A 13,284-nucleotide genomic window follows, 5' to 3' on the forward strand; every position below is an offset into this window, starting at 1 on the left:
CTCGAGCAATTACAATCGGATTGAATAACTACAATTGTTCAATTACAGATTCCGGTGTTCTTTCATCTCCGACAAATATAAAGTATAGAATTTTGTATTTGCGATAAATACATTACACGTTTCTGAGTATTAAATTTCGCTCTTTATTTTGAATCATCCAATATCCATGACTTGACATGTATTCGAAACAGAATCCGAATTAATTATGATGAATTATGATTAATTATGATTAAAATAATATAAATTAACAATGACAATAAACTAAGAAAAATTATAATATATAGAAATGGACTATTGCATTTTAATCAATATTATCAAAATCTATTGTATATTTGTTTCATGATTGAATTGTTACAAATTCAGTTATGCCGTTTACATTGTATATTACTTGAAGGAAAAAACAAATCGTACAATGTTTTACTAAATTATTGATAATTAATGCTATTGATTATTTCTAAAAAATTGCCGTTAATTATTGGTGCAGTTTTATTTATTTAGAAAAATGTTTGCGGCTGTTTCAAAACCTTATAAAATTAATCATCATTTTTTTAGACACGCCGTGACATAGTAGTAGAAAGTAGCAATAAATATGTTTATTGTAGACCATGTGATCTAGCATCTCAAAAAAGTATTAGGGATTTTGCAGAGCAATTTAAGAAAGGTATATACCATATCCTATGTTAGAGTATGAAATGAAATGAAATAACATAGCTTTGTTATATGTATAAAGTGTTCATCTATTTTTGAATACTAAATTGGGAAGAAATTCTTCCTGAACTTATTATATCTAAATCAATAGGTCTATAGCATAATTTGTATTATCTGTTTCCATTGTAGAACACAAGAAAAGAAAGCTTCACATTCTTATAAATAATGCAGGATTATAGAGATGTCCTAAGATGTATACCTATATGTATAAGAAGGAATTGAATTGCAATTTGGTGTGAATCATATAGGACACTTTTTACTAACAAATTTATTGTTAGACACTTTAAAAGATTCTGCACCATCAAGGATTGTAAATGTTTCAAGTAGTGCACACAAGCGTGGCAAAATTAAATTCGACGATTTGAATAATGAGAAAACCTATGAGCCTGGCGAAGCATATGCACAGAGCAAATTAGCTAATATTCTATTTACAAAGGAATTGGCAAATAAATTGAAAGGTTTTGTCATTTTAACAGAAAATAAAATTTATTTTTGAATAAATAATACAATCGATAAAGCATTATTTTTTATGTCATATAGGAACTGGTGTTACAGTGAATGCCGTCCATCCTGGTATAGTACGAACAGAAATAACGCGATATATGGGAATTTATCAAAACTTTTTAGGTAGATTGGCTGTAGATACTCTTTATTAAAACCAATAGTACATTAAAGTATGACATTCGAAGAATATTGTATAAAATTTTCACGGAGAAATATTAAAAAATACGGCAATGGCAGTAATTATTCGGACGTGTCTCGGAAAAAAGTAGAATTGCTCATAACTTGGTGCTGGATCATCTGAAATCAAAAACTCAAAGTTCATTCGTTAGGTAACAGTTTTCCCCAGGTAACGCTGGGAGGGTTTTTCGAAATTTCAATTTTTCACTTTTTTGGAACACTTTGAAGGGAAAATTAGCCGCAAATTTTTCAACAAATTTTCGCAAAATCGGCTAATGACAATAAATCATTCTTTCAAGCAGAAGGAAAACGGGAACTATTAATGCTTTTGAATTATATAGCTACCTCTTGTCCTCTCCCTGAACCTACCTAGAAGGAGTTTACCACTCGTCATCGTAACCCTCCGCCAAATACCAACAATAAGAAGCTGTCCCTTGATGATAAAATATATTCAAAGCCAACGATATTTACAATATAATCATCGGAATAGCTCAAGCGACCGACAACTATATCGATCAAATATTTCTCTGCTGTACTTACTATATACTTAATACGACGACTGTGTAATTAATGCATAAGAAATAATAAGGCGATGGTAGATGTATCGTTCAATGTTTCAATATGTCGGAGACGAAAGGACGCCGGGGCCCCTCCTAACCTCCTAACATTGTAATCTAGAGTCTACTATAGCCGTAATGAAACAATCGCAGTTATCCAAGCCGATGGTAACTGTTCGGGATTAGTGACGGTGAGCTTTGGCTCGGGGCGACAGCCTGCCGCCCAACGTAGCCACGGTCAACGGGACGGGCGCTCCGTCTAACAAAGGTGCGGACCGGTGTTATGACCCTCATTAAAGGGGCAATAATAAATTAGAATCGCACTTTCCTCCAACTCTGTTGTCATTGTATATTCTCAGAAGCATTCTCGGACTTTCCATAATTAAGAAGGTTTCGCATACCTGATGCACAATACGTCTGTCCTTTCAACCGTGTTTCATACACCAAACAAATGAACAACTGCTTAGGCTTTACCAGCCTGTTAATTAGGGGGCCCCCTTAAAAGTCTTAACCCACCCAATGGTGGCAAACATGAAGCGAAATGGCGTCTATATAAGCTCGACAACTAGCTCGGAGATCACATTCCCAATTCGACTATCGAACAGAACGGTTGAAAGTTCTTGACGCTTCGAAGTTCTTGACGTTTGAAAATTCTCGACGTTCGAAAGTTCTTCGTGTTTGGAAGCGCTTCGCGATTGAAAGCGTCCTTATACATCTTCACCACACTTGGAGCAGTAAGTATTTTATTTCCTTCAAATCGTTTCTTCCACTGATTTTTCAAACAATTTGTTTGAAATTATTTATTTTATTTCTTTATTTATTATTTATTTATTTTTTATTTATCTATCTTAATTTTATTTTTCCAGATTCTTCTTCGCATTTGGAAGTACTTCGAGTTCGAAAGTTCTTCACGTTTGGAAGCGCTTCGCGATTGAAAGCGTCCTTATACATCTTCACCACACTTGGAGCAGTAAGTATTTTATTTCCTTCAAATCGTTTCTTTCACTGATTTTTCAAACAATTTGTTTGAAATTATTCATTTTATTTCTTTATTTATTATTTATTTATTTTTTATTTACCTATCTTAATTTTATTTTTCCAGATTCTCCTTCGCATTTGCAAGTACTTCGAGTTCGAAAGTTCTTCACGTTTGGAAGCGCTTCGCGATTGAAAGCGTCCTTATACATCTTCACCACACTTGGAGCAGTAAGTATTTTATTTCCTTCAAATCGTTTCTTCCACTGATTTTTCAAACAATTTGTTTGAAATTATTTATTTTATTTCTTTATTTATTATTTATTTATTTTTTATTTATCTATCTTAATTTTATTTTTCCAGATTCTTCTTCGCATTTGGAAGTACTTCGAGTTCGAAAGTTCTTCACGTTTGGAAGCGCTTCGCGATTGAAAGCGTCCTTATACATCTTCACCACACTTGGAGCAGTAAGTATTTTATTTCCTTCAAATCGTTTCTTCCACTGATTTTTCAAACAATTTGTTTGAAATTATTCATTTTATTTCTTTATTTATTATTTATTTATTTTTTATTTACCTATCTTAATTTTATTTTTCCAGATTCTTCTTCGCATTTGGAAGTACTTCGAGTTCGAAAGTTCTTCACGTTTGGAAGCGCTTCGCGATTGAAAGCGTCCTTATACATCTTCACCACACTTGGAGCAGTAAGTATTTTATTTCCTTCAAATCGTTTCTTTCACTGATTTTTCAAACAATTTGTTTGAAATTATTCATTTTATTTCTTTATTTATTATTTATTTATTTTTTATTTACCTATCTTAATTTTATTTTTCCAGATTCTCCTTCGCATTTGCAAGTACTTCGAGTTCGAAAGTTCTTCACGTTTGGAAGCGCTTCGCGATTGAAAGCGTCCTTATACATCTTCACCACACTTGGAGCAGTAAGTATTTTATTTCCTTCAAATCGTTTCTTCCACTGATTTTTCAAACAATTTGTTTGAAATTATTTATTTTATTTCTTTATTTATTATTTATTTATTTTTTATTTACCTATCTTAATTTTATTTTTCCAGATCGTGCCTTATAACAAAACGATGGGAGAGTGCCCGCTTGGTTACAATAGCTTGCACATCAGAACACAATCTCGAGACAGTTTACCACCGAATTACGTTATGGTGAGCTTTATTTGCCCATGTGGTGAATTCATCTCGGAATTTGGCCTGCATCGCTATCTTTTATACCATCTGACGGGAAGGACGGGACGAAGATCAGGCAGCCCAGCAGCACGTCCATATCTCCAGTTGCTCACCAGGTTGCAAGCAGAAGCAATTCTGGGGCGTCGCAGGAATACGAATGAAGATGAACAAGAAAAAGAAGAAGGAGAAGAAGAAGTAGAATACTCTCCTGATCGCTAAACTAATTAGACTTGGGAACTACTTTATATGGGAACTACTACCCACTTTACTTGGGAACTGTAAATAGATGTTGTGTATAACAGGCTCATCACACATAAGTTGTATTGTACATTATAGTAAATAAATTTTATACTTCTACTTAAAAGATAGATTCTAAATTTTTCTTTATCCCTTCTATCCCTTCAATTCGAATTTATCATATAATAGATTATAACTTCTGTCCAGTTTGTTAAAATTTCTTTAACAACTTCTGCGCTTCCTGTTTAGCATCTCGATCATCTTCGTTCTTTGCAGGATAATCAAGGGCCATTTTTAAATATTTCGTAGCTAGCTCTTTTTGATTTAATTTTAAGTGGCTTTTTCCCAACATTACTAAATTTTGACTATAGAAATTGGGATCAATTTCCTCTGCAGTTTCAAAATATTTTAGAGCTTCCTCGAATGATGAAGATGGCGGTTCTCCAAATATTACAGATGCAATTTTTCTTTGATACCATGTTAAATCAGCAACTTGATAGCACCAAGTACCAAGCATGTACATAAGTGTTGGTTCTTTTGGATTTAGTTCCATTGCTCTCTGCGACATTAAACATATTCGATACAATTGCTTGACATTGTGTCAGGGAATGAAATATTTATAAGTATATATATATATATATATATATATATATATATATATATATATATATGTAATATCGTGATGTAATTTGTTCACAAAGAGTGGACAATAGAGATGTTAATCAGACAGAAAAGACGATTGTGGCTTAACTTGAACTATTCATACCAAACGTACAGAAAACAGCGCAATCCACACTCTCTCGGCAACGCCACTCGCAACCTCCGTCTCCGCTCAACTCGCACTCGGCTCCTCGACTCGCACTCTGTTCCTCGACTCGCACACTGTTTCTCGACTAACTGTTGTCGCATTCTGTTGCCCTTTTCCTAGGCCCACCGCACACGTGTTCTGCAGACGCTCGTGGCCAGGGTCACGTAGGTCTTTTCCACGAAACTATGCACTTGAAAAGACCGATGACACATTGATGGGCCCGACGGCGCCTCGGCTCTCGCGACATTGTTCATAGTTCGCCCGATATTTCCCAGGCCTTTCGTCCACGATACTACATTCGGCCATCCTGCAATAACATCTGCCCTCAGATGTTGCCTTTTATCTCGCTGTCATCAGATGCGTCACTTTCGGCATTTAGGACCCAAGGTTTCATAAAATCGAGGTGTGCACGGGTCCTTCCTCAGGTACTGCTTCGCACGCTTTCTTCTTTTCTTGTAATTTCGCAGGTTCCCTTCTAGCTTACCTATGTTTCGTTCGGTTAGGCTACAGTCAAGGCAGTTGGATACCACGTGTTCGACCTTTTCGCGTAACCCCTTGAACCAGAAGTCCTTCTTGACCATAGCTTCTGTTTTGGTAACCTCGAAATGCCCACGCTCGTGCGCTTGCCTGACTACCTGAGCCCGCATCGCCTTCGATACTACTATTAGCACATCGTCCTCACACTCCTTATACAAAATATTGTTTCTTACTACCTGCCCATCGGACTGACTGCACGTTGCGGCGTCCAAAATCCTACGGACTTCAATGTCCTTGTTCTGTGCCCTTCTCAACCGTGCAATCAGCCCGTCTTCACTCTCCGTTACATACATAGTGCTCGGCAGGGGGTTCCTACTCGGAGCATCTACACGCTGCATACTTTTCCCCGGCCGATGACACACCTGATACTTAATCTCGCCTAGTAACAAGGCCCATCTAGCCACACGCACACACAAATCTTTCTTTCTAACTACACCTATCGGACTCGCATACTCCAAGTCTGACGATTTGATGACACCCTCGTTTGTCCACGCTTCCATCAAATCATCTTCTTCCTTTCTTTCCGACGGCGCCAGTCTTCGCGGTCTTCGCGCTACCGGCTTGTCGCTTTCCAAAACTACTTTTTCGGTTATTCCGACGTCTCGCTTCTTCTCCGGCCTATACCCCCTAACGATATCGTGAATCGCTTCACGATAATGCGGTTCCCGTACGTGTGTCAGGTCTGTTTCGTCGGTCTGTTCTACCGCGTTTACCCTCAGTACATCCGGCGCGTCCTCGTGACCGTCGGTCTGATCGTCGAGTCGTAAAAATGTCACCTCGCCCCGTTTGACTCGCAACTCTACCTGGTCTAAAAAGTCGGTACCTAAGAGTAGACTGTGTCTTGTCATTACCTTATTCGAGACAACATGCAGGGTGACAGTAAAGTCGTACCCGTCGACCGTCATTACCCTTGTAAACTCGCCCCAGGTACTATTGCCAGCGGAACCAAAACCATCAAACTTAAGTTTGCAGTTTCCCAGAGGTGGTGATCCTAACCTCACATACTCATCCGCTCGTATGAACGTAAGGTTACTACCTGTATCCACTAATGCCACAAACCTACAATCATCTATCGCCACTTCCTTCACATACTTCCCCTTTTCGGATCTTGACACTACGCAAGTCTCTTTCGGTTGTGCCGTACACCTCGCTGCAATATGTCCAAATCCGCTGCACTTGAAACACCTAACACCTTCTCCCCTCTCCGGACACTTAACACTTAGATGATCCTCGCTACCGCAAATGAAGCATCTTTTCTTCATTGCATCTACAGATTGACTGGGCTTCCCGTTCTTCTGGGTTTTAGCCGACTTCACAATCGACTTTGCTCTGCGACTCTTCTGCTCTTCGTACATCGCTAACCTCTTCCTCAACTCTTTGATTGACGTAGCGCCGTACAATACAGCCTTATTGTTCTCGTCGTCTATTATTCCATCCACTATGTATTCCACCTTTGCTTCCTCCTCCATGTCCACATGGCTGGCTATCTCGAGCATGCGGTACATGTAAGCCAAACATGCTTCATCACTGTCCTTTTTTGTTTCTTCAAGTTTCTGATGAACTTGCCTACTGTTGACTTTCCTCGAAAATTCTTTCACTAGCCCCCTCTTCAACTCATGCCAAGTCCTGGCATGACACTCGAAGCTCGCAAATATTTTCGCTGATCCCTTCAGCAGCTTCCTTGCGTAGACTGCCTTCTGCCCATCCGACCACATGCACGTATCAGCGACTTCCTCGAACGACTCGAACCATCGTTCGACATTTTCACCTCTGTTGCCACTAAACGACTCTAATGCATCTTCGACGTCTCTAAAACTCAGTGTCGAACCAACACATGCCCTTCGACAACATTCGTCACGGTCCTGATGCACCCTTCGCGTATCTCTCTTGTATTCTCTTGCGTTTTTCTTGTCATCTTCATCCTCACTTTCGTCGTCGCTTTCCTCTTCCGACGATATGTCGTTACCATCCATGGCCGCTCGTAGCCGTGCGCGTAATTCTACTTTTCTTCCCGTCGTTTTTAAACCAAAACTAGCGAGGCGCTCCTTCAACTCCTTCGTATTCATTTTCTCAACATCCTCATCTTCGTTGCAATCACGCTCAGCTCTCTGTACACTTTCTAAATCTCGTTGACCGGTTAGCTCTTCACCGCCCGTCGATCCCTTACGATACGATTGTCCAGCCCTACACGCCCGATTCAGCCTTGCACTCAGCACTGACCTCGCACCCGATATAGGGAGGTTCATTCGCGCGAGCTTATTCCTCAGCTCCTCCAGCGTCGAACCCTCTTCACCCGACAATCGTTCGTCCCCGACGTTGGCCATTTTTCACACAACACAAACTTAAACAGTCAACGATATCGTCTTTTACCGCACCGCGTACCGGTAAATTCACAACTAGCTCGAATAGCTCTGTTAAACCGTTTCGTTTTCTGTCTTGTCCAATCCCGGTTGAGCCCCCAAAAATATGTAATATCGTGATGTAATATGTTCACAAAGAGTGGACAATAGAGATGTTAATCAGACAGAAAAGACGATTGTGGCTTAACATGAACTATTCATACCAAACGTACAGAAAACAGCGCAATCCACACTCTCTCGGCAACGCCACTCGCAACCTCCGTCTCCGCTCAACTCGCACTCGGCTCCTCGACTCGCACTCTGTTCCTCGACTCGCACACTGTTTCTCGACTAACTGTTGTCGCATTCTGTTGCCCTTTTCCTAGGCCCACCGCACACGTGTTCTGCAGACGCTCGTGGCCAGGGTCACGTAGGTCTTTTCCACGAAACTATGCACTTGAAAAGACCGATGACACATTGATGGGCCCGACGGCGCCTCGGCTCTCGCGACATTGTTCATAGTTCGCCCGATATTTCCCAGGCCTTTCGTCCACGATACTACATATATGTCGGGTTAACATTAGGATTTAAGGCGCGTAACGATTCTTCGTTTGAATTAGCCATTGTTTTACAAAACAGAGAATATATTTACACGAATAAACAAGGTTTTACAAATATTATGAATAATGAATTTTGTAAATGATATGATTGATTAACAAATGATAAATTAAATTATTAATTAGATTAAAGAATAATAAGTTTTATCGAACAATAAAAGAAACGAATAATATATCTTACGATTTACTAATTTAACGAATAATGAAAATTAACGATTGATAAATTTACAAATATTGAATTTAATTTACGCTGTAAACAATGATCCGGGGTTCAAACGAATCCACGGTCAACGGGAAAACTTTAAACAATTTTATAACACAAAAAAATACGTTTGCTCAATCACTCGGAAAAAATTACTCGATGTATCACTTTCCAAGGCGATCACACGAATGCCTCTCTGATTAAAATCTTTTTCGTAATACGACTGCATTTGTTTGTTATATTCTCGCTGGAAACATCGAGAAGGTTCCAATCGTTGTTGCTAGGCAATATCTGTCAAAAGTTTGTTATATACTCCTTGGAAACATCGAGAAAGATCCAAACGCCGTTGCTAGGCAGTTTCTGTCTGGAGATTGATTCCTCATACAACGTGTGTCCCATTATATCGACATCTCTAAAGTACAATTCTATGTGATTTCTAGGGAGAACAATACAACCAATCCACACCTTCGTCAGGCAAAACGTTTATCCCGTGACCGTGGCTACGTTCAGCGACCAGTTGTCACCTCGAACCCACTTTCGCTTTTCACAAATGTCAAACAATTACAGATGACAATTACTTAATTACAGTTATGATAAAATCTGGGCTAAAGCATTAAAAGGCCTCCTCAAAATTGCATAGGGAAGGCTCCGGTTTTCATTTCATCTCCGACATATATATATATATATATACATATTAATATATTATCATGAAATATACCAGCATATGTTTCTTAATATTATATGACTCTTTTATTTGTGCTTTGACTCCTTCATAAAGAGTCTTAGAATTAAGAAGAATCGATGCCCATTTGTGTGCAGCCCAATTATCCTCTTTTATCTCAAGTGCTTCAAGTATTAAATCATAAGCTTCGAAAATTAATTTCTTTCCATCCACTTCACTCACAATTTTAGACAGTTGATACATTGCTCTACACAAACGCCATATAATTTCAATATCACCGCTATCCTATAAAAATATTCAATTTTATTATCTACATTTATAAGTGATATACATAATGTCATTACTTTATAATTTATTAGAAGGTCATGTATTTCCTGGTATTGTTCTTGCTCGTATAATGCATCGGCTTTTGCTATGAGAACTTCTTTTGTAGTTATGATTGCTTCGTTGTCACCTTTCTTTTTTGTAAGACCCCAAATACCCATAGCAGTGAACGACTATATGGTACATAATTTTGTTGTTAACATGTACTGATTGCTGCTCTAATAATGAAAACTAATTGAATAACTTTGTATAATATATTAAAATTTATAGATCTGTGGCGGCACGGGCCACGGAACTTTTCAACGGCTCCGGATGCAAAGCGCGACGCCGCCAAAGCGCAACACCGACGTGCCCAATGTACCATCGATATCTTCACACTCTCTCCGCCGAATTCTCGGAAGAGCATACACGTGCCAGCACTGGCGGCACATCTAATGAATGCACGCTAGTGGGGAATATCGATGGGCTACGAAGGGAAGAATCTGCGCGATCCGAAACAAAAGCAGAGTCAGTCTGTCTTACGCCATTAAATGTGTAACTCCTCGATACTATTTGCATAGCAAAGCGTCGAATGATCTCTCGGTGTCTATCGTTTTTTGTTAGTTGTTACCAGTTGTCTGTTAAGTGTAATTGTTAATTGTTAATTGTTAACTCTGATTGTTGATTAGTTCTAAATAAACTATTGTTCGTTAAAAACACCAAGAGTAGTTCCTTACGCACCTATCACCATACCACCACAAAAAGAAGGAGAATTACAATGATTACAATGTTTACACCTGTGTTGTACGGGGACGGGATTGAGTTTTATCGGTTTAATAGATTTTCTTTCTTATTTTATTATGGGTGCAGTATCCACCAATATTTTTTTGAATTTTTTCTATGTTTGTCTTTGGTGTCTTTCAGAGGGAGGGCCATGTTGTGTCTCCATCTAGTGTCTGCGGTCTGACCGTCTGGGTTTTCTTCGTAAAGTATAGTTTGGGTCCCTATTTTTCTTTTTATGTGATAAATTATCGGGATGTTATTTTGGTCCTGGAGGTAGTTTTTTTCGTCAAGGTATGGGAAAGCTTCTGGCGGGATGTGGCCTGTTGTCAGAGTGTTTTTGTAATATGCGTCATTTGGAAATAAGCAACTGAAGATTAAACTATTTTCTTTTATCTTTGCCGCTTGCGCGAAGTGGTTTCTTATTAGCTTTAGGATGTGACAGTCTATGCGGTGAACGTTGGCTAGGTCGTATATTATTTTGTTTCTTTTACATGTTTTTTGAATCCGCTGTGTTCGGATCTGTAAGTACTCAAGCAAGCCCTGATGCATTTTCTTTCGAATATGCGAATTTTTTCCATTTGGGAGGCTGATATGTTGTACCAGATTGGGCAGCCGTAGGTTATGATCGGTCCGATTAGTGCTTGATAGCATAGTATTTTTACTTTGCTGTCGAGATGTTTGGAGTAGAATAGTTTTTTTTATTTCCCAGAATGCTTTATTGGCCTTAGTAAGTTGAATTTCGGAGTGCTACTTGTAGTTTAATTTATAGTCTATGTTTACTCCTAGGTATTTTACGCAATTTTTGTGTGGTATGAGAGCCGCTTTGTCTGTTTTTTCTCTTAGTTGAAATTTTTTGCAGTATTCTCTTTCTACGGGGCCGATTTTACTTGACTTGGGTCTAAACAGTATGGTTTCGCATTTGCTTATGTTGATTTTTAGTTTCCATGCGTGGTAATAGTCGTTTATTTTCTCAAAAATTTCTTGGAGTTCCGTTTTTATTGTTTTGGTTTTGCGGCCTGTTACGTCGTGATTAGGTCGTCTGCGAAGGCTATGGAGCGTTTATGGGTGGATGTATTGAGATCAAAGAGGTTTAGTAAGTCACTGTTGTAAATACTGAAAAGTAACGGGGAATTTACTGTACCTTGTTGTAGACCGTTTTTTATGGAGAATTCTTTGCTTGATGAGTGTGAACCTTCAGTCATTACGAATGTTCTGCTTGTGATCATGTCCCAGACTATTTTAATCAGGTATTTAGGAAAATTTTTCTTGATCAATTTGTATATGAGACCTGGAATCCAGACTGTGTCGAAAGCTTTTTCGAGGTCTATTAAGCAGGCGGCTACTCGTTGTTTTGCGTTTAGAGCCCAGCAGATGTCCGACGTAAGTTTGTTTATTGCGTGAATTGTGGAGTGTTTATGTCGGAAGCCGAATTGGTTCTCTGGGATTATGTCATTTTTTGTGCAGAAGGAAGTTAGGGGGTTGTTTATGATTATGATGTCTACTGTATTCGCAACGATAGTATATCTTCGCCCGCGGGAAACCCGACTCGTACATAATGATCGCTAATATGTGTCACTCGGTATATTCTGATGCAAGCGATCGCGTCCGTTTATTTATACTGGTCGGGCGGAAGTTTGAATCGGAAAATTTGAATTCGTTTTCATTCGACGGTCGGACGTAGCGGCGGCATTGTTTTGCTCGGAGTCTATTTGTTCTTACATTACTTGTAACTTAACGATCTTGATACTCCGTGGCGAGACAACAACATGATTTGAATTGTCCTCTGACTCATGTGCCGCTACAACTGTATTTACTAAAGTAGTATCATAACTTTAAACCGTCATCAATCATAAAATATCAGAAACAATTGACAACGCATAATTTTGCTTCATACTCGTGCAGCAATGAATCGCACAAATCACAATTATCCTCTTTTAACAGCAAACTGGGTAAATTAACTGCTATTTCTGGGACGTTATTCTTCAAAAAATAGGCGTACAAAAGTTCGGCGGCCCAACTCTATTTGTTTATTCGACTATTCGCGGAGAGACGCGATCGCGAGAAAGTACGTCAACGGGAGTCGTAAATTCCCGTTACGATTAGATAATCGACACGATAATCTAGGTGAACTAGAAAGGCTCTTAGCCGCTCTCGATAGAACGTTGCTAGTGGGAAGCATCGTACGTGAGAAAAACTAATTTTCTCGTGTCTTCTCGTAGTAAACAATAAACGTAAAGAACACTTGAAATAAAAGATATTTGTTCGGTCTGAAGGACCTTCGCTAGAAAATTCCTGAGACTTATGGTGGGTCCTTAAGGCTATTGAGGCTACGCAGTAAGTTGCCATGTTGCCCGCTGTGTGTGGCCTGGTTTAGGTAAATAGTCGTCCGACGTAACATCATCTCCCCGTTGAGAGGATACCGATAAAAAGTTCTGTAGCAGTGAAATTAATTAGTTCTGCTATCCAACTCCTTGTCGATTGCTGGCTATCCGTATTGTGTTGGATCGGGTTGGCTCGGTAATGTAACGGGCCGCGTGGCACCTCGATCCAAGATGCTCGTTGCCGTATTAACTGTGGCTGTCTGGATGATGCCGTCCTCGCCAGGGTGAATTCGATGATGCGGCCGAAGGGCCGTTGCGTTAAGGGTACGTTGTCTGCCTT

At 39.2% G+C, this 13,284-nt stretch overlaps 1 protein-coding gene across 1 annotated transcript; it reads right to left on the reverse strand.

Moving 5' to 3' along the window:
- Positions 1–4,515: 4,515 nt before the first annotated feature.
- Positions 4,516–10,105, reverse strand: LOC117213005 (regulator of microtubule dynamics protein 1-like). The gene is made up of 3 exons (XM_033458213.1): positions 9,882–10,105; positions 9,574–9,822; positions 4,516–4,911 (listed from the first exon to the last, which is right to left on the reverse strand). Exons 1-3 carry the CDS (start codon positions 10,020–10,022, stop codon positions 4,564–4,566), a joined length of 738 nt encoding a protein of 245 aa, XP_033314104.1. The 5' UTR covers positions 10,023–10,105; the 3' UTR covers positions 4,516–4,563.
- Positions 10,106–13,284: the final 3,179 nt, after the last annotated feature.

Source organism: Bombus bifarius, unplaced genomic scaffold (assembly GCF_011952205.1).
Source record: "Bombus bifarius isolate JDL3187 unplaced genomic scaffold, Bbif_JDL3187 scf7180000008441_frag, whole genome shotgun sequence".
In the NCBI taxonomy this organism is placed as follows: Eukaryota; Metazoa; Arthropoda; class Insecta; order Hymenoptera; family Apidae; genus Bombus; species Bombus bifarius.